The sequence below is a fragment of the Trichoderma asperellum genome, chromosome 3 (assembly GCF_020647865.1).
Source record: "Trichoderma asperellum chromosome 3, complete sequence".
NCBI classification, from domain to species: domain Eukaryota; kingdom Fungi; phylum Ascomycota; class Sordariomycetes; order Hypocreales; family Hypocreaceae; genus Trichoderma; species Trichoderma asperellum.
Window position 1 is genome coordinate 788,461 of NC_089417.1, and position 20,253 is coordinate 808,713.

The window sequence follows — 20,253 nt, forward strand, 5'->3', positions numbered from 1 at the left end:
ATATTCTATTCTGCCTTTATCTTATGTCAGTTTGATGGACAACGATAGCCTATAGGAATGACCGTATAATGCTCGTGTCTGTCTAGAAAGCCTGCCTAAAGAAGGACTGAATAGTTCTTTCTTCCTTTCTTTTCTTCTTCTTCTCTTATTCATATGTTAAACACATTATAATAGTATCCCTGGAATACCATTGTAAATATCGAATTATCATCCTTTAGCTTGCAAGTATAACCTTGAACGGCTGAAAATGCTCTAATTTTTTTTTTTTTCAAGTTAGCATTGCTATAGAGCCGAGATGCAGAGAAATTGAATACGGCCTGACAGCAACATATAATGCCAATTGGCTTCTTAGTATCTGATTGACAACACTGCTACGGCCGTATACCGCATTGTCATGCGTTTGCTGAGACGCTCTAACTCAAATGAAGCAACAACGAATATATCGAGCTCTAGCTATTGTAAAGAAAAAGAAACTCCATCTGTATACCGATCCCAGGTCTCATATCTCATCCCAATAGCCGTGCTCATATCGAGGAAAAGAAAATAACCAGTCTTGGCGGATGTCATCTCTGAAGTGGCCCTTTTTTTTTAATATTTTTTTTTGACCTTGGCAGCGAGGGAAGCATAATGGAACTGTGGGTATGCGAGCTTGTCCTGAGTTTCCAGAGTCCACTCGTTACTCAAGTGCGTATACGTCAAGTCGCTAGGTCTAGATCTAGCGGCCTACTCAGCCGTAGTTATTGCAACGGCAATTTTCCGGAGAGTAGACTCCAACTGTTCGCTCTCTATGGGATCCAGCTCAAGATTGTCCACGACGCGGATTTCGAGACACTCCACCTCTACCGCCTCTGCCTCAGTAGCAAAAAAGAAGTCTTTCTTCCTATATACATTTATGGGGGATTTGGGGGTCGGAAGGACCTTTGGGATGGCGATTCGCAGGGGGGGTTGTTTAAAGCCGCGCGGCCAGTCTGGCTGCTTGGGTACTTCCAGGTGGAAGAGTGCAACCTCTGTGGGAATATCGCAAGGCGGGTCTAAACGACAGCCCAGAAATGGTTCACCGAGTTTATTTGGCTTCAAGGTCCGCAATGATACACCTTGAGACTTGACCCATTTGGCAATACGTTTGACATGCGCGTTGTCATTTTCGCCGCTGCGTGCTCGAAGTAGAGATGCTACTTCTAGGGCGTCTACCCATCGCTGAGCATCTTCAGGCCCGGAGGGATGCTTTGCCTTTGCTTTATTTGACAATTTATTGATATATGGCATTAAGCCCTTGGCAGCGGCTTCGATATAAATCTCGGATATCAAGGGGGCGAAGTCTTCTGCAATAGCCTCCCTATCGCGGATACCACTCAGCTTGGTCTGAGCTTCTTCTGTAGCACCCTGCGCCTTATTTTCAGCTACTTTAAGGACACCTTGAACTTCTACCGCAATCTTTCGGATGTGAGGCGATGTTTGAGGCTGTTTCGGCAGCTGGAAATAACCCTGGGCAACTGACAGATCTATTTCTACCAAGGTTCCGATATCAGGTAGGACCACTTCGGTGGTCTTCATGTTGACAGCCATCAAGTAGGCTGTAGGAAGCCCTGTAGCGTCTATGCCGTATTCCTGCTTGTCGTTTTCTGCTGCAATCCATTCTGAATCTGGGAAGGGAATCAAGAGGGATCGAAATGGACGGCTTGGGGTATTGTCTTCTTGGCGTTTCTCCCACTTAATTTTGCCAAAGGGACTCTCTTTGAGTCCATCGCCAAAGAAAAGTCGCCAATCACGTCTCCAATCTTGATAGAAAGGGAACGTGATCCAGAATGAAATATGGCTCTCTTGACTCATCGGCGAGAGCATCGATTTAATGCGACTAACGATGCTTCGCGTCGCCGTTGGCTGGCGGTGAACTTGCCGCCAAAATGAGGATGGGTACTCCACGACAAGTTGGTTAGCTTTTGCCTCAGCGGTGATACAGATTATCTGGGTGCCTTCGGGCCGGACGAAAGTGCTACTAGGCGAAGGAGCGCTATTATATTGAGGATCAGGTAGTCCCAATCTTATGAGGTCGAAATCCAAGCCATTCGTAGGATCGATAACAGTACTGGAGCTAATATACGTAGACGGTATGGTGAACAAGGCTTTCATAGTAGCCGTGTTGGCTACTTGAATAAGATCGGCGGACAACGGAACTCTATTTTCGCTAAATGGCAAAGCGATGATCGCAAAAAGATGCCATATCTCTCCACATTTGATTTGTAGCTTCATGAGAAGCAAAGGCGCAGCAGGAGTTCCAGCCCGAGCTAGAATTTCTACTCGAAGTCCAGGAGAGTCGTCTGTTCCCATGGAGCGAATATGCTCGAGATCAAAGCCTGGTAAAATACTGCCGTTGACATGAAGTAGAATATTTTGCCAGTCAGATTCGGCTTGAGAATGGCTTGGCTCTTCATTGAGATTGGGCTGCAAATCTTTATTGGCAACAGCTGTCCCAGTGACAAGGGATTCGCGCTCCATAGCTGCGATGGGAGTAACGATTAATAAAGCGCAATATCTCGTGCGTGAGAATGGCGACAGTTCACAGCATTACTCGTAAAGAGAGGAAGACTAGAAGAAGATGAGATTCTACGGTCCAAGGCTTCGTGTTTCTGGTGTTGCAAAATAAATCTGTACGTGGCTGTCACCTGATTTCAGTTATGAGGTACGGAAGGAGCGGTGCATGCTGTGGCGGCCCAAAAACGACTGCCGGCTGGCGGCCAGCGACGATGAACAGCGTGCAAAGGGCGATACGGCAAACTTGTAAACAGCTGCAGGCCTCTATGCCTGGGCTTGATGCGAGCTATGAGAGCTGGTCGCCATCATTTGCTTACAGGTAAAGATTCTCACGCTTTTCTTGGCATTAGACACACAGAGATGCTCCCCAAAAGCTTCAATGATCCTTTCTGTAGCTACGGGCTTTCCAAATTAATATCTACCTAGCTAGTGGTTGTCAAGTTTGAACAAAATCTACACAAGATGACTATCGATGTAGCGAAAAGACTGCTCTTATAGCAAGTTGGTAGTCATGTCTGAATAAAAAGCAGAGGAACAAATCTGAAATTTGGACTGGAGATCCAATTAGCTCTAAATAATGGACTCCAGTGAAGCACTTGATGTTGAATGGAAAAAAAGTCTGAACTATCTTGCCACAGCATTAGCATGAATTACCAGCGTGGATCGTATTCTTTGTAGGACGATTTCTTTCGGTTGGCGAGAGCGATGCCCTGGAATGCGTGTTCAAAGGCTCAGCGCCGTATCTGAGCTTCTCTTATCATTATCACTACACTTTAATACTAGTGTACAGAGAAGAAGGGGTTAATTTAAATTAGTCGTTAAGTGAATGAGTCTGTATATGGGATAGTCGAGCATAGTGAATGATAGCTAATGACGTACATCCGCATAGCAGTATTGATGCCATCAGAGTATCAGGAACCGATTGTTTGATAATACTTCACGTGGATCTATTCCAAGAAGCAACATAAGAGAATAGAGCTTATAGGTATGCCACATGACAAGTGAAAGACAAGGCAGCGAAGAACCAAGGATAGGCACCTAGTTACAGCAAAGTGAAATCATAGCTTATGCAAGTGAATTGCGCGTTGGCATCTGTTCAAGATCGTCGGGCTATCAATAGTCCACCACCGAATTTTGGTGTAAGAGCCTAAAGCTACATATTATAGGCATAGTGTCAACAAACATGTATCATCGATACAGAAGAACGTCCAAGAAAAAGCGTGTCATGTAACCAGAAAACTCCAGTCTATTAGATAACGCAAGAAGATTGACTATTATACAACCCTTAGCGGGGATGCCGGTGGTCTGCCGATTCTATACTCTACTCCAGGCAATCAAGAGATGTATACCAGCGCCTGTATCTAGGCCCTCTTCATCAACCCGATAAAACAATCGAACAAGAAACCAAATCTCTCTAAGGTCTCGGCGGAAATGGAAACTGTTCCCTTTCTATATGTAACAGGAAAAACTCCCAGCAACCAAAGGAAAGCCCAGCTCTTCTGGGCAGTACCGTATATAGCTGCCCCCTCTTCGAAATCTCAGTCCATTTTCACTCGTCCTTCCAAAGCCCCATTTTTGTCATGAAATCATAAAATATTAAATTTATTTGGCAATCTCAACACCGCCAACGGCGCCGAGAGCCTTCTTCAGGTCACCGTAGATGGCGAACTGACCAGCGGTCAGGGTTCCGACCATGAAGAGACGGGCACCAATACCGGTGTAGGAGCCACGGAGACCGAGCTCCTTGCCGATCTTGATCAGACGAGAGGTAGTGCCCTCACCAGGAAGGCCCTTGGTCTTGTTGATCTTGGAAAGCATGGTGTCGGCAGGCTGGGAAACGATAGCAGCAGCGAAACCAGCAATGAGACCAGAGCCCAGGTTGGCAGTGGTCTGCATGCCGGCGGACAGGTCCTCCTTGGGGAAGGCACGGAAAACGGCCTCAGAGACCTTCTCGAACACGACAAACTTGGCCATGGTGTAAGGGATCCTGGAGATAATGTAAGCGCAATTCCGACATATGAGGAGCTTAATTTGGCTAGGAAACTTACTGCTTGAAGAGGATGGGTCCGAAACCGGCGTAGAAAGCACCGATACCCTCGTTCTTCAGCATCTTGGAGAAACCACCAACAAGACCGTTGGCATAGGTGGGCTCGGAGACGAGACGGATACGGGTAGCCTCAAGAGGGCAGAGAGCAATGTCGGCGAAGAACTCGGCGGCGGCAGAGGAGGCCAGGTAGATGGCAGTGCGGTTGTTGGAGGCAGTCTCAAGGCCGAGCTGGTTGATGAACTGGGCCTTGAAGAACTCGTAACCACCGAACTTGAAAGCACCCTGCAGGAAGTAACCGGCGAAGGTAGGGCCAGCACCAGTCAGGAGAGCGCCAGCACCCTCATTCTGAATAACCTGGCGGAAGCCACCGACGAGGCCGCGGTTGTAGGTAGCGGGGTCGAGCTGGATACGGGTCTTGACGCTGTATTGCAAAAGGAAAACGTGTCAGCCATAAACAGTCCATCTTCACATGCAAGAGAATGGCGGTAACGAAGCCGTCACCGCCAGCCAGCCAAAGGCCAGGGTGATCTGGGCTTCCACCATCCTCAAAGAACAACTCAGGAAGTATCATCAAACATACACATCGACGGGAGTCAAACCACCGTGGGTGACGGAGCAGCAGACGGCACCAGCGAGGGCGAAACGAGAGTAGAGAGAGAATCCCTCGAGCTTCTTGGGCTCGGAAACCTGAACTTGAGCGGCAGCCATTGTGACGAAGGGAGTCGAAGCAGCGAACAAACACTGAGTGGGGAGAAAAGAGAAAGTCTAGGGAGGGTCGAAAGATCCGACGTGGAGAGGTTTGAGGTTTTGTCTGGGGAGCGGTGGTGAAAAGCAGCGGCTTTTGACTGAGGTCTTTTTCGCTGTTCTTCCCTTCTCGCCGGACGCTAGTCTAGGGGCAAGAAAAAAAAAATTGTTGCCAGGGTGGGTTCGGGAACACTCGGGTAATTCGATTGGACGGATCAAAGGGTGGGCACGGGCCATGATGATGTGGCTGCATCAGCCACAGGTCCCAGGGCGATGTCGAAATCGGCCTTTCCGAGATACCGAGATTGGGGTGATGATGAGGCTGAGGAGAGTTTGCATTTTTTATCTAGAATTTTCTGGCCGGTCTGTCCTGCGCATCACTATGTCTATTCTCTCATCTATTAGTATCATGAGTGTCAGTGCCTCTATGTCTCTGATGGCGGTTATCAGCTAGCCATTATTCCAGCAATTTCCTTTCCGTGCGTTGCTTCGGCATCTGCCTATCAATACCTGAGATACTAATCTTTCCCGTGGCTGGTGTCGTGTCTCCCGAGGCTCTCGGAGCCATTCATCTTCCTAGCCTTGTCAACGTGGGGGCCTTTTGATCGGCCCCGCTAATCGCAGCTCGAGGGTATTAAGCATAGATGCATGCAAATAGCCGATATTAATGCAGTAGTGAAGTGCCGACGCAGAGCAAACTTGCACCAAGTAGCAGCGCCCAGTTCGGCCATGCCGGGTTTTGCCGGTAGCCTATAATATAGAAGTCAAAAAGGTGTACTTTGAATATATTATCTTTCATGTATTTTATATTTCTTTTTGTAGGGTCCAAATTAACTTTTTCAGTAGTAAAATTTTGTATGGCGGAGGTACGGTAATGCTGCTTCCGACATTGCATACCCAGAACTCTACCTAACATTCGGACATTCTCGCAAAAGGTCTTCCTTTCACTTACGTTGTTTAGTAACATATTATCTAACAGAGGCGGTATAATTCCCCGGGTTATTATTTTCCGACTTGTGGAGAAGCGAGTGGTTGTATTTCCCCATATCAAGTGGCTAATAGATGCATGTCACTAAGTCTGGTAATTCATGACTATCTATCTTGAACGACAAACGCAGGGATGATATTTAGACTTAGAGTGAGCGGTAATTAGAAATAGTGTCATTCTAATTTTCAAGCATCTTGTTAATCATTATATTGCCCTATCGTCTTCTAAGGGACCTATTCATTTTGGCATGGTTGTTGTAGCATCTGCCGGGTATGTTCCCGGCTACCCTACTGCGTATTATACCGAACTATTTTTAGACTTCGTTAGTACTATCAACCGACCAGCGGAAGAAATCTCTACTGATATCAGCGAATTCTATCTCACGCTGCAGCCGTGCGGTGCTACGCAGGGAAAGTGCTACAAGCAGTGAATATAAGCTGACCGCATGACATTACATGAATCACACATATCGTAGCCATCGGGCTTTCCAAAGCCTAAAGCATAAGTAAATCCATTCATTGGTAAAAATGACGGGAATCATAGGGATGCAATATTTACAAGATGCGCTGTATATAAGGCGAATCGAGGTTATATAACGTGCAAGCTATTTCTCCGTTTGATATAAGGAGTATTTTTTAGGGACATGCATTGTCTTGCACTCCAGCCGCCTCTTCAGCGAGTCATTCTAATCCGATGTGTCTCATTGGCTGCTGCATATATGACGCAGAGTCACGTGGCCTCAATCGGCCCTTTGCTGAGTCGCAAACCAATGCCCTGGATACAGCTGTATGTATATCCAAGTCTTGCATGACTTTGGGCTCGAGATGTATGGGCGTTGGTCCAGGGAATTCCTGCCAAGTAGAGAATAAATATAGGATTATAAGATCGGGAGGCTGAGCAAACTTGCAACGCTCCCAAGATGATTTCGCGGCCTTTGTCGGCAAGCCCCGGCACAAAGTGATTATCAAACGGTTTGCTAAGACTTTGCTCCTTATCAGGACCGGCGTTGGGTCGATCAAGCTTCCATCAACCACGCGGCTGGCCAATTAGCTGGGAGTGAAATTAATTGGATTTATGGTGCGCTCATTGACACCTTGATCCATTCATCTCCTTTATCGGCGCCAACTTCACGATGTACCGCCGTGCAGCGACAAAGCAGCTTAGGCTGTCGGGAAGTGCTGCCTTGCGGGCATCATGGGCTTCATCAAGCGCATCCAAGCGGCCACTTAGTCTGGCTGCCAATTATAAAAGTCACGCATCTAATCTTACACCATGCGCATCGATATGTCGAAGCTTCAGCAGCACGACTTCTCTGCGGAGCAGTTTCGATGATGACCAGGGAACCTACAGCGAGTCCGATCATGAACATGCTGTCATCTCAACTTTTGATCTCTTTTCCATTGGCATTGGCCCTTCATCGTCCCATACGGTTGGGCCAATGCGAGCGGGCAATATCTTCGTTGCAGACCTCCTGGCGGCTGGCTTGCTCCCAAAAGTCGACAGAATACGCGTAGCTCTCTACGGCAGTCTTGCACTCACAGGCGAGGGCCATATGACGCCGTCTGCTCTTCTGCTCGGCCTTGAAAGCGCCAACGTCGAGACCGTCGACACAGCCTACGTGCCTGAACGCTTTGAGCAGATCAAAAAGGACAAAAAACTCTTCTTGGGCCATCAACTCCCAGATGGCAAGGGCAAGGAAATCGCGTTTGACTTTGACCGTGACTTCAAATGGGAGTGGGGCAAGAAGCTGCCGCTGCACAGTAACGGCATGCGCCTCATGGTATTCGACAAAGAGGGATACATGTTGGCAACGAATGACCTATTCAGCGTGGGCGGCGGATTTGTTGTCAATGGTGCCTTGTCAATCAATAAGGCGGATTCGGAGTCATCCGCGAAAGATGCCGGTTTGGGACTGTCTACAGAAGCCCACGGCGCGCATCCATCTGACCTCGCCGAGAATATGTACTACAAGGAGATTCGGCGAGAAGATGCAGCAGGAGATCGAAGGACTGGACAAGAGATCAAGCCAATCGGAGACGCTGCCGGTCTGCTTACGTCTGGTGCTGATGGCGGAGATGCTCTCCCCCCAGCCGCATCCTCAACCGATGAGGCTTCTTCGTCTGGCGGAGCGCACGGCCCTCAGCCTCGATATCCTTTTAGAGACGCAAAGAGCTTACTAGCACTGTGTGACAAGCACAACCTGACGATCGCACAAGTCGTGTACGAGAATGAAAAGAGCCACGGTTACACAGACGATGAAATTCGGGACAAGCTGTTCCGAATCTGGGAGGTGATGGACAACAGCATCTTGGAAGGCGTCCAAGCAGCTCCAGATTCAACACTACCAGGCAGTCTGAAGTTGCATAGGCGAGCACCGGCGTTATATAGACGACTCACAAGAGGTTTATATCCTTCCTACACTACCTCGGCAAGCAATGCTACAGAGTCAGCTCAAGCCCAGTTACCGCTTGACAGTAAAGAACCGTCGCCTGGTTCACAAATGCCAGGATCCTTGACTACGGCGCCAACCCCTTCATCTTCTCCAACTGGCCGAAAAGACATGGCTATTAGGAGAGCGGCAGCTCTACGCACCCATGGCTCCTTTTCTCACCCAGTGCTGCCATCACCTCGAAGACGCACGACATTCCCAGCTAGTAAGTAGATGCCATCTCAGGGATAATCTGGAAATGGTAACAGAAACTAACTCAAGCCTCTGTAGTGGACTATCTTACGGTGTATGCCATGGCTGTCAACGAGACTAACGCAGCAGGAGGACGCATTGTCACAGCTCCAACAAACGGTGCAGCTGGTATCATCCCCGCAGTGCTCAAGTATACTGTCGAATTCGTCAGCGACGACCCCGAGCGAGACATTTTGTCCTTCCTCTTAACAGCCGCTGCCATCGGTATGCTTTATAAGCGTGGTGCTACCATCTCAGCAGCCGAGGGTGGTTGCATGGCTGAGGTAGGCGTTGCCTGCTCCATGGCAGCCGGCGCATTCGCAGCATGCATGGGTGCTAGTCCTCAAACTATTGAGCAGGCCGCCGAGATTGGAATCGAGCATAATCTGGGCTTGACGTGCGACCCCATTGGCGGGTTGGTGCAAGCGCCATGCATCGAGCGCAATGCCTTGGGTGCCATCAAAGCCATTTCGAGCGCCAACCTGGCTCTGAGCGGCGAGACTGGCACACAAAAGGTCAGCCTTGATGATGCCATTCGGGCCATGCGCGTTACCGCGCAGGGCATGAGAAACGAGTTTAAAGAGACGAGCTTGAGTGGTTTGGCTACAAGTGTGCCACTTCATATTCCCGTCAGCGTGCCCGACTGCTAAGGTCAATGGATGTTTTATATTTGATAGCGCAATATAATAAAGAGAGGCAGGACGACAGTTTGGCACAGTAATTAAGATGCTGGAAGGTTTTGCTACGATCCATAGGGTATCAGGAATTCCTATCAGCCGTAATAACTTACTAGTAGGCAACTCTTGGATTCATCTAAAAGTTTGAATGTCTAGAGAATCATTAGTAAACGCTCCAGTATCGTTATCTAACAACCTAGGCCACGCCGAAACATATTTGAGAAACATATAGCATTTGTAAAGGTAGAGGCAGTGGAGGCAGAAGTATTAAAACAGTTGTAAATTCGCGACAGAACCATGGTTGGAGTGCTGGATAATGGAAGTGGTGCGTTTAACAGTTCCCTTTCTTCCCACAGAGAATCTATCGCTGGGGTCGCTGTCGCATCTCATAGATCCTGGTCCAACCAGAACAAGCATTTTTCTGTTTCTAAAAGTAACATGCTAGCGTAAACACCAGTCAAAATACATCTACAATTTCGCAAACTTAAAGGTGTTTATATTTAGATACCTGCAAGTAAAGTACTTTGGTGCGCATGAAACACGGTCAAGGCATACAAGGTACTTGAGTACCGCATTTCCTACAATCGCAATCGAAGCAACAACGACGCAGACATAGACCCCTGCACAGCCACTACACACCAGCCGCGACAGCTGGTCGACAAACCGGGCCAACAGCCCTTCTTCTACTCCTCCTGTCGAGCCTATTGGAACTCAGCTGGTAGGCCTCCCACAGAATCTGAAGATGTTTAGGCGCCCAGTGACGCACATAAGGCAGCAGGCGCTTGGTGAGGGGCTCCTCGTTATTGCCGCAAGGCTTTCACGAGGTTCAAGGCATTCACAAGGTTCTCTGCCTATTTATTCACCTGCTGCTGCCTTCTGGCTTTACAAACTGTAGTAATTTCTTTTGCATTCTTTTGTCTGACATCTTTATCCAAAATGGCCAAGCACTTCCTGAGTTCAGAAATGCTAGAATATGCATTCCATCATATATTCTTACCCCCTAAGCTACCAAATGGAGACGATAGATCTCCTGCGAACGAGTTATGCCTCATTGAGCTGGTCAGAGATTCCTTGACCGAGTTTCTACCAAAGACAGATGCTAGCAACCATGACGCTATCAAGAGTGCGGTGGCCTTGATGAAAAACATGCATTATGTCACAGGTCCAGACGGATATCTGCAGGAAGATGGTGTGAGAGCCGTGTTGAAACAGATAGGTCCTCATAGTATGCTCTTGTGCGCTGCCTGTCTACGCTTTGCAAATCGCTGACTTTACTCTTTCCATAGGTCCTTCAAAATCCCTTGCATCATTGCATATCACAGCTCAGAATGCAGGCGTCATGCTTCGCTTGGATAATGATTCTGTCACATTCGAGATGTTCGAACTTTGTCCAACCAGCGGGTCTGTCTACTCAACCAAAGGACGCCTAATCCGTCAATTTCCCGCCGTTGCGGTGTGTATCCCTGTCAACATCTATGCAGAGGATGATTTCCAAGATGTCTTGGCCAAGACTCTCGTGAAGATGAGCTATCAAACAGTCAGCGAAGCACTTCCAAAAACTAAGAAAGCTAAGCAATATCATGCCGAGGAGCGAGATACAGTCGACCCAAAGATAGTTACAGAGCTGTTATATGGCTTCCTACGGGGCATAGGGAGCGAGGCCAACGTAGCTGGGATCACAAAGAATACACGAGAAGAAGTGTTGTGGGAGCAAAGTAAACTTCCTTGGAGGCGATCTGCCGTATGGCTTCTCATTCGAGTTTCTCTTCAGCTCACTATGGACCGTGTTGCTGTTGGCTCTGAGGAGCTCTACAAATCTTTCATCATTTTTCTTTTGTCTCGGGTTCTTAACGCTGCAACAAATGACATGATGGTTAGTGAAATCCTCATGACAATGTCAGCCAAAATTTCTCGACGCCTTTTGAAGTTGGGGCACCCCGCAAACGGGACATGGTTGACAGATGTGCACGAAACTGTGTCCATTGCGACGAAATTTGTAGATGACCGATGGTATCAAATACGAAATGAAGCTAAGTCGCAATTTGATCTTACAAGCCTGCAAAATCTCAACATGGCTGGCGATACAAGCATATCTATCCCAGGACTGAAAGACTTCATCTCGTCTATATCGGAACGTCGCAATGGCAGCCAAGTATCATCATTCTGTCCGAAATCGGGTATTACAGCCTTTGGACCCGAGAAACTTCCTAGTATCTCGGGCCAGATCGATAAAAACGAATGTCCTTTTTATCTTGCTATGGTAGAATCGTGGGTGGCCACACACCTTAGCGATTGGATTAAAAAACACGTCGGAGACGACTCGGCTTGCATAGATCTATTCAATTTGATGCAAAACTATCATGCAGTGGGTAGGGGTTGGTATTCAAGCCGCCCAGAAGGAGCATCTAGAATGATTCTTGTCATTCTGGAGCTCTGGGTTGCTGCCGATAAAGCCGCAATCCATGAGTTCCCACAGCTTGAAAAATTTGAACATGAGATTCCTATCGAAGTATTTCAATCTCTGCTGTTTGGATTCAGAAGAGATATGGAAAGGCTTCATCTGGTTCAAACATACCTCACAAAGCGGCGAGATCTTGCGCGACCAAAAAAGAACCTGTCAATTTTCTCCTCTTACGGCCAAAGAGGGTCCTTCCCGGTTGAGTACTTTTCGCAGTCGCCAGCCCACCAAAATCTTCTCATAGAGATTGAGGCGCGAGCTTACCTCGATAAACAAGCAAAGTTGGAAGAATACCGATTGTGCCGCGCTCAATACGAGACCTTTATGCGACATTACGAGCAAGGAGTTTGTGAGAGGGATGGGTGGTGGGAGGATGGGGTTTGGTATACTGAGCACGCTTCAGACTGCAAACGTTGCGCGTACCGTACCAAAGCCGTTAATATGTCGATAAATGTTTACGAATGGCCCCTTTCGAGCTCTCCACGTGAGGCTCAGGCGACGGTCTTTGAATTGGCCCTTCCCGACAGCTTCGGCGCATGGCGTGATGGGACCCTTTATGTTATTGACGATGTTCTTCAAAGCATGTGCTCTCAAAACGAAAAATTAAACTCGGAATATCCGTTAAGATCATATGCTGGTCTCGGTGAATTCTTCCGGTCTAATTCTAGGCGGCGCATTCACCTCTTGTCTGAGTCGAAGCCCCATGTGGCCACTCACCGGAAAAATATTAAGATTGGCCATAGCACTGAATCGGATGTCTGTGTGAATAATGGACTTCAATTGCGTTACTTCGATGAAAATAGGAGAACTTTTGTTGAGACATTTACCGCTTCTACTTGGTTGTCTGAACTCTGTACTTTCAGGCTAGGCAAGGATTTGAACCAATTGAAGCGTTTTCTTGTTCGTACCCACGATGAGCCAACCGGCGAGGCTCCAAATGCAGTTATTGCGAGTCAGGCCTTTTGCCCTGAAAATATGTCTCTTGGCGAGTATAAAGCTTTAGCTACGCTACCATTTGGATACCGTCTACAGTGGATGAGTATTCTCACTCAACTCGCAATGCCTGATGTCGATTTCAATAAATTTGAGACTGCAATATTCCTCCTACAGCTCAGTCTTCAAGCAGGGCCAAACGAACATTGTACAGTTGAGAGATGTGCACATGGGCGACTGACGGACGCAGAATTTGGTCGGGCAATGCTCGATCAGCTTCAGCTGTGCGTTTCTCGTATAAAAGAGAATTGGGAATCCCACACTGCCATGTGGATTTTTGTCTTTCTTGCAGCTCGCCTTCTATCGATGACTACGACGCCTGACTTAAATCTGGAAGTTTTTAACCTCTTGAAGAAGTGTAGAGAGATATCTTACGAATGGTTGGCAAGGCTACGCTCAAGGGCGTATGACTCGCCTAATGAAGATGAGAGGGTTCAGTTTTTACAGATCGCGTTTCGAGTGTCTCTGTTATGTGCAGACACTTTTAACGTGGACGATGAGCTCTTGGCCTGTATACTAAGTGAACCTCGCCAGGCGGCCATCTTGATCGAAATTTCCATCAATATAAATAACAATACTTCATTGGTGGAAAAAGACCAAGATGAGCTTGAGAAGATTATGTATGATAGATGGATTTTTACGATGCATCGTTCTCGGCCTATGCTCTCGGACGAGATTCTCTGCGGCGGAAATTCTTGTCTTGATAGAGCTATAAAGCGATGCTGGCCAGATTTCAGTCGGATAGGCAAATGGAGCTTGGTTAATTCCACTTGCAGCTGGCTTGAGACAGTATCTGCTGAACTAAAGATACATGTCAACCTCCTTACCGGAGAATTGTTGGTAAACGGGAGCCCATTATCTCGCCTACCTCGCAAATACGAAGTCCATAAGGATTATCAAAAGTTATTTGGGGCCTTTGTACTGGATGTCATGCCTAGTTCTTCACATGGAATGAAATTTTGCAGTTCTAAAGATCTCGAAGGCTATGTTGCACACTTCAGTATGGAGGATACTTTATTCTCCGACGAAGATCTGATGGTACGTCTGGATGGCCAAGATCCGGTATTAGATCTCATCCCATCTCGATTATTTACCGGGTGGCTACCAAACTCATTCATCGATGATTATACCCATTGGTACAATCAAGCTACGGGGAGTATTGAATTTCGTCCGACAGGTGACCCATGGAAGCCATCTACCCAAGGTTGGATTTTAAGCCAGCATAAACGGCACTGGAAGCTCACACGGGCTGGAAATATATCACTTCTTTCACCTGGTAGCTCCTCTGCCCGCTATATTGCATCCATATTTTCACCACTCGACACTGTGTTGCATTTACATATGCTGCTTGACGCAAAGACAGGCAATCTTGAGATCAAAGTGACTCGGCTACAGCTTGAATTCACGCTGAAAAAGGGGGAATCGGTTATCGTATCACGGCAGTTTCGAGGGATGCAAATCGATTCTAATCAATATATTGGCACGTTGATTGGATTTAACAGTAAGCTTGTGATGAAAGACATTCACAATTCAGAAAATAGGATGGTGATTATCCCCGAAGGAAACATCGACTTCGAAGCGATTTCAGAGGGTCACGTGCATGTGGACGTGGCTTATGGTACCGCAAATCGCGTCCAGAGATACTTGATTGACAATCAACTCCGTCACTTGGTTGGCAATGCCACGGCTCAAAGCAAGCTATATCTTGCTTATATACACGCACTCACTTCTTATTGCATTCCGGATCCCTTTTTGGGTAGGACCGGAACTGAAGAGAGCCTCTCAATTCTGGCATCTGCGTCAATACGATCACTCGACTGTCTAACCCCTGACAATGTGCAGGTACTGCAAGTTATCGCCAACCTCTCTCCTTGTCGGGACTATTATCCAAAACATATTAAGCATATGCAAACGGTCCGATGGTCGCCTGTGTTGAGTTTTATGGCTCAAGATTCGCGATTCTATAATGTTGTGAATAGCATCCTTGATAATGTTTCAGATATGAGCTTCTTGTATCCGTCTGATGAGGCTATTACGGTTGAACTCGCTCATAACGAAATGGATCTTGTTCATCGAGAAATTTTTCGAAGTTCGCGCTACCAAGTGTCTGGATTTGGCGCTGAAGACTTCAATGTGGATTATGATGTTAAGTACTCAACTAGAGATCGAGGCCAGTCATCGGCCGGGACTACTTATACACTCGAAACCACATTTCGCGTTCATAATAACATCAAAACCGTGGGACAACGGGCTGGAGAAGGATTTTTGGACATTTTGTACGACCTTCTTTCAGGGCCTGAAGAAACTTTCGCTTCCCAGAATATACCTGGCACGCAAGAGATTCAGTATGGCGCAGAATGGCTCAGTGACCCAAATATGTTCCTCCCTGCCTACTGGTGCCGATTGCATTTCGCTTTCCAGACAAAACCGTCCTGGATTAGCAAATTCCAGACCATGATCTGGCTCGCGACATTGGCATACTCCTCGAAACGCCAGACGAGTGTTCTCCAGGCTATAATGATGCTTCCACTATCGACTGAATTAGCAGCCGTACCTTTACCCGTAGGGTCGGCATTCAAGCTAAGTGAAGGTTATACAGTCAAAATGTATCAGCTCGAGAATCTTGTGCGTAGTGCGACTAGAGATTTCGGCCCTGGCTGTCCCGAGATGAAATTATCCCCATACAAGAATGAATCTCAGAATAACACACGACAGCGGCGAAAGACCGAGTTCAATAATGCAAAGGGGAGGGCGGTTACTTCCTTCGTCAACAGGCTTGCCATACAATGGCCGAATTCTGACCTAGTCACGCCCAATGAGTCTTGGTTCACGCCCTATATAAAGATTTCAAGTGCAATGGCGCTCGTTAAACAACAATGGCGAGTTTGGCTTGAAAACTTACGATTTAGAGAGTATCTTGAGAGATTTATACTCACATTCAATGCTGTAGAATTGGGGAATGTATATATTCCTCGGATATTGCGCCCTATCTACCAAGCCTCAGCTACTCGTCCTCGTGGATATGTATCTATTGATGACGTGTTTTGTAATACATCGCCCGTCATCGGCAATGCTGCACTTCTAAATCGAAAAGCCTTACAGCAAGCAGCGGATATCACAGAAGAGGCGAACAATAAGCTAGTCGACCTTCTTGATCACTTGAGTTCACGAATCGAATTCGACTATGAGCGTCAATATATTTCCGAGTTACGAAAAAGTCTTCTTGATCTCGGAGGTCTTACTACGATGCGATTGGAAAGGAATGATATTTCCTCGCGTAGTATGACTTTTGAGAATTATCTACAGCAATGCAAATCGTTCGTTCAAGAATGTTATGGCAGGTTGTTAAAAGCCGTTCTACCGGAATCAACTTGCTCTCATCTAGGCCCAGACGATAGCAGCACGATAATACGATCGATCATTTCAGCAGCTGGATTCCATCCTAGGGCTTGTCCTATTTTCTTTTTACAGCAGCTCGGAAGGCATCGGTGGCCCTCTCTCACCGAAGCATGGCAGAAGACCATTATTACCTACGCAATTGCAATAACCAGCCTTCAACAGGCTCAACGCCTAGTAAACTTGCAAGATAACGAAGTTGATCTCCTCAAAGAACTTGAGAATACCTGCAAAAGGGAATGGGATCCATGCCAACATCCAGAATGGTTACTTTTGGAGTGCGAGAGTGGCATCATCATCCGGCATGTGCAACATCAAATTGCTGAGCAGATGATTTCACCTCAAGACAACGAGAACGCTGTGATGCAGCTCAACATGGGAGAAGGAAAATCCTCTGTGATTGTGCCAATTGCAGCTACTGCACTCAGCAACGGCTCACAAATCGTACGTGTCATCGTTGCTAAACCGCAGGTTAAGCAGATGCATCTAATGTTAATGTCGAAGCTCTCCGGCCTGTTGGACCGCCCAATATTCCGAATGCCCTTTTCACGAGCAGTGCAGATGAACGAAAACAAGGCAGAGATTGTAAATAAATTGGCGCGCCGATGCATGGAAGAAGGCGGTATCTTACTGGTCCAGCCAGAGCACATTCTCTCGTTCCAGTTAATGGGACTCGAATGCGCGATCAATGGACGTAATGAAATTGCTCGTCCTTTATTGGAAACCCAGCGTCTTTTCAATGTTTCCTCCAGAGACATAGTTGACGAGAGCGATGAGAATTTCAGCGTCAAGTTTGAGCTAGTATATACCATCGGCAAACAGAGGCCAATCGAACATACGCCTGAACGCTGGGTGGTAATTCAGAATGTACTCTCTAGATTTGCTCGAATCTGTTTGCAGTTGAAGACGTCTTTCCCAGAGTCCCTTGACGTCGATGACCGGTATCCTGAGAGGTTTCCTAGAATCCGAATTTTGCGTTCCGATGCTGAGGCGGCTATTTTGACTCGTCTTGCTGAATTCATCTGCAACACAGGCATGTCTGGGTTTCCAATTGCACAGCAATGTACACGGTTGCGAAACGCGGTCAACCACTATATCAGCAATATTGATCTGAAACCGAAGGAGATTGATGCTGTTGAACAAAGCTTGTTTTGGGGTGAGACGACTGCCGACAACATTCTATTACTTCGCGGGTTGTTGTCGGGTGGAATACTCTCTTTTGCCTTTGGCCAGAAGCGCTGGAGAGTCGACTACGGTACGCATCCTAATCGTGAGAAGAAAACTAGATTGGCCGTGCCATTCAGGGCAAAGGATAATCCCACGCCTCGGTCAGAATTTAGCCACCCAGATGTTGTCATTGTCCTCACATGTCTGAGCTACTATTATAAAGGTCTTCAGGATGAAGAGCTTTTTGAGGCATTAGAGCTCCTCGTGAGGTCAGATAACCCCGATCTCGAGTACCGGGCTTGGGTGGAATCTGCGCCAGGATTGCCTCCTTGTTTTAGACATCTAACGGGCATCAACGTTCGAGATCGCACGCAGTGTATTAGTGATGTTTTCCCTCACCTGCGCTATTCTAAAGGATGTATTGATTATTTTCTTTCACGCATAGTGTTTGCGAAGGAATCCAGGGAATTTCCACACAAACTTTCCGCCTCAGGCTGGGATCTTGGCAAGAGAAAAATTAATCCTACAACTGGCTTTAGCGGCACCAATGATTCCAGGTATATACTGCCGATGGATATAAAGCAGTTGGATCTACCAGAACAGAATCATACTAATGCGTTGGTGTTGAACCATCTTCTTCGTTCTGAAAATGGTATCATGTTAATGCCAAAACATATGAAAGGAGCTAATTTAGAAAGCGAATCGCTTCTTGAGATGGTATCGCAGATGAGCTCAAAGACTAGAGTCATTCTTGACGTAGGCGCACAGGTTATTGACCTTGACAACCGTCAATTTGCCGAGGCATGGCTCAAGCGCTATCATGAAGATGACAGCGTTCAAGCTGTCGTCTTCTTCAATGAAGCAGATGAGTTGATGGTTCTAGACAGATCGAACAAGGTTGAGCTCCTACAGACATCGCCATTTGCTACTCAATTAGATCAATGCCTTGTCTTCCTTGACGAAGCACATACGAGGGGCACAGATCTGCGACTGCCTACAAATTATCAGGCAGCAGTGACGCTCGGCGCGAATTTAACTAAAGACAAACTTGTACAAGGTAAGGAGTGTATATGTCTACCAACATTATATGTGATTTTGTTGCTCACTCGTATAATAGCATGTATGCGGATGAGAAAGCTTGGACGAGGACAGTCGGTCGTGTTTTGTATCTCAAGAGAAATTGAACAAAAGATTCAAGCACAGCGGGACACCAAATCTTCTATGGCACAAGAAATCTTAGTATCTGATGTTTTATGTTGGGCAATAACCGAGACTTGGCGCGACCTTCGACGGATGGTCCCGTTATGGTTAACGCAAGGCGTCCGATACTACGAACAAGAGTCTATTTGGAACGACGGGGAACAATATTCACATGATATGGAAACATGGGCCAAGAAATTCCTTGAAACCGAAGCTCAAAGTCTCAAGGCTCGCTATCGACCAAAAACTGGCTCTGAATCAGCTGAGCTAATTAAACGAGCTAGGCCCGCCGTGAAGTTTCAGTTTCAACGTCGCTGCGAAGAATTCGGATTGATGAATTTCTGCAGTTCATCACTTCAAGAGGAACAAGAAAGGGAGCTTTCACCCGAGACTGAGCAGGAACGCCAGGTCGAGCAGCCTTCCCCTGCTCTTCCCGAGAAACATTCATGCCATCCAGATCTCCGCTCTTTCATTAAGCTTGGAGGATTTCCGGTAGGATCGGACGCGTTTAAACCTGCCTTCCAGGCTCTAAAGAGAACTTCGGCAGTCCAATACTTCGATATACACGAGTTTCCTACGAGCATATGGGTGACTGAAGACTTTTCTAAAACTGTCAAGATGGAGAACATACCAGACAACGGCATGGACCTCTTCCAGCGGCCAGTACACTGGATTTTGACAAGTAAATTAGATTCTTCCTCTACCGTTAGCCGTCTCGTCATAATAAGTCCGTGGGAAGCGCATCAGCTTATGCCATATATTGAGGCATCTGAGGCAGTCACCCTGCATTTATATGCGCCGAGGAGTAATCTTGGATTCAGGCCCCTGGATCAGTTGGTGTTGTACACGGTGCCTCATAGACCGAAGAAGTCAGTCATTCCGCCTGGAATGATGGTTGAACTGAACATCTTTGCAGGTCAACTATATTTGTCGTCGTTCGAAGAATATATCGAAGTGTGCAATAAGCTGGGCCTTGCCTGTAGCCCTGCTGATGATTCTGTTGTTCTCAGACCTGACGGTTTCATCCCACCTGGGGTAAATAGTGGGAATCTTGTGAACAAGTCCGAATTCAAAAAGAGTCCTGTGCAGTTTATTAAGGTATTGGTTACGAAAATTCGACGGAACTGTGAAGTTGTTGAGAAGACGCATTTAGGAAAGATATTGGACGGGGTTTTGTTGACAGAGGAGGATTTCGAGGAAGATGTTGATTGAAGTTTGCAATACTATATTATATTGATTTTTTTTCAACTTACTCAATTTGCTCTGAGAGATGAGAGGTTACTTGTAATGTTATTAGACGGTGTAGCGCTACTGTATCTGAATGGAAACTAGAAATTGATGAGTACCTGATCATTTCCATGTAAATTCCAT

The 20,253-nt window shown here is 46.9% G+C and overlaps 4 protein-coding genes across 5 annotated transcripts; 2 read left to right on the top strand and 2 right to left on the bottom strand.

Annotated features, from left to right (window-relative positions):
* Positions 1–723: 723 nt before the first annotated feature.
* On the bottom strand, positions 724–2,496 carry TrAFT101_004862 (uncharacterized protein; the record flags this gene model as incomplete). Its single annotated transcript, XM_024909918.1, has 1 exon — positions 724–2,496. The coding sequence occupies one exon, from the start codon at positions 2,494–2,496 to the stop codon at positions 724–726; it is 1,773 nt and encodes a 590-aa protein (XP_024759773.1).
* A 1,274-nt stretch (positions 2,497–3,770) lies between these two features.
* On the bottom strand, positions 3,771–5,455 carry MIR1_1 (mitochondrial phosphate carrier protein). Its single transcript, XM_024904026.2, has 3 exons — positions 5,160–5,455; positions 4,581–5,000; positions 3,771–4,519 (listed from the first exon to the last, which is right to left on the bottom strand). Exons 1-3 carry the CDS (start codon positions 5,285–5,287, stop codon positions 4,135–4,137), a joined length of 933 nt encoding a protein of 310 aa, XP_024759771.1. The 5' UTR covers positions 5,288–5,455; the 3' UTR covers positions 3,771–4,134.
* Positions 5,456–7,150: 1,695 nt separating this feature from the next.
* On the top strand, positions 7,151–10,120 carry TrAFT101_004864 (uncharacterized protein). The gene is made up of 2 exons (XM_024902593.2): positions 7,151–8,965; positions 9,031–10,120. The coding sequence occupies exons 1-2, from the start codon at positions 7,444–7,446 to the stop codon at positions 9,639–9,641; spliced, it is 2,133 nt and encodes a 710-aa protein (XP_024759770.1). The 5' UTR covers positions 7,151–7,443; the 3' UTR covers positions 9,642–10,120.
* A 77-nt stretch (positions 10,121–10,197) lies between these two features.
* Positions 10,198–20,231, top strand: TrAFT101_004866 (uncharacterized protein). Of its 2 annotated transcripts, XM_066127305.1 has the most exons (4): positions 10,198–10,386; positions 10,614–10,893; positions 10,955–18,739; positions 18,800–20,231. In XM_066127305.1, the coding sequence occupies exons 2-4, from the start codon at positions 10,632–10,634 to the stop codon at positions 20,092–20,094; spliced, it is 9,342 nt and encodes a 3,113-aa protein (XP_065983416.1). In that variant the 5' UTR covers positions 10,198–10,386; positions 10,614–10,631; the 3' UTR covers positions 20,095–20,231. The 2 variants fall into 2 exon arrangements, with proteins under 2 accessions (XP_065983416.1, XP_024759769.1); XM_024910992.2 differs by lacking the exon at positions 10,198–10,386 and having other exon boundaries at positions 10,489–10,893.
* Positions 20,232–20,253: the final 22 nt, after the last annotated feature.

What these genes read in the sequence shown, in the direction of transcription:
- MIR1_1 (XM_024904026.2), bottom strand. Translation starts at nt 5,287, where the DNA reads ATGGCTGCCGCTCAAGTTCAGGTTTCCGAGCCCAAGAAGCTCGAGGGA. An exon ending in GGTTTGACTCCCGTCGATGT is followed by an intron (nt 5,001 to 5,159) that starts GTATGTTTGATG and finishes TTTGCAATACAG; the next exon opens with CGTCAAGACCCGTATCCAGC. An exon ending in GGACCCATCCTCTTCAAGCA is followed by an intron (nt 4,520 to 4,580) that starts GTAAGTTTCCTA and finishes CATTATCTCCAG; the next exon opens with GATCCCTTACACCATGGCCA.
- TrAFT101_004864 (XM_024902593.2), top strand. Translation starts at nt 7,444, where the DNA reads ATGTACCGCCGTGCAGCGACAAAGCAGCTTAGGCTGTCGGGAAGTGCT. An exon ending in ACGCACGACATTCCCAGCTA is followed by an intron (nt 8,966 to 9,030) that starts GTAAGTAGATGC and finishes AAGCCTCTGTAG; the next exon opens with TGGACTATCTTACGGTGTAT.
- TrAFT101_004866 (XM_024910992.2), top strand. Translation starts at nt 10,605, where the DNA reads ATGGCCAAGCACTTCCTGAGTTCAGAAATGCTAGAATATGCATTCCAT. An exon ending in GAAACAGATAGGTCCTCATA is followed by an intron (nt 10,894 to 10,954) that starts GTATGCTCTTGT and finishes CTCTTTCCATAG; the next exon opens with GTCCTTCAAAATCCCTTGCA. An exon ending in TAAAGACAAACTTGTACAAG is followed by an intron (nt 18,740 to 18,799) that starts GTAAGGAGTGTA and finishes CTCGTATAATAG; the next exon opens with CATGTATGCGGATGAGAAAG.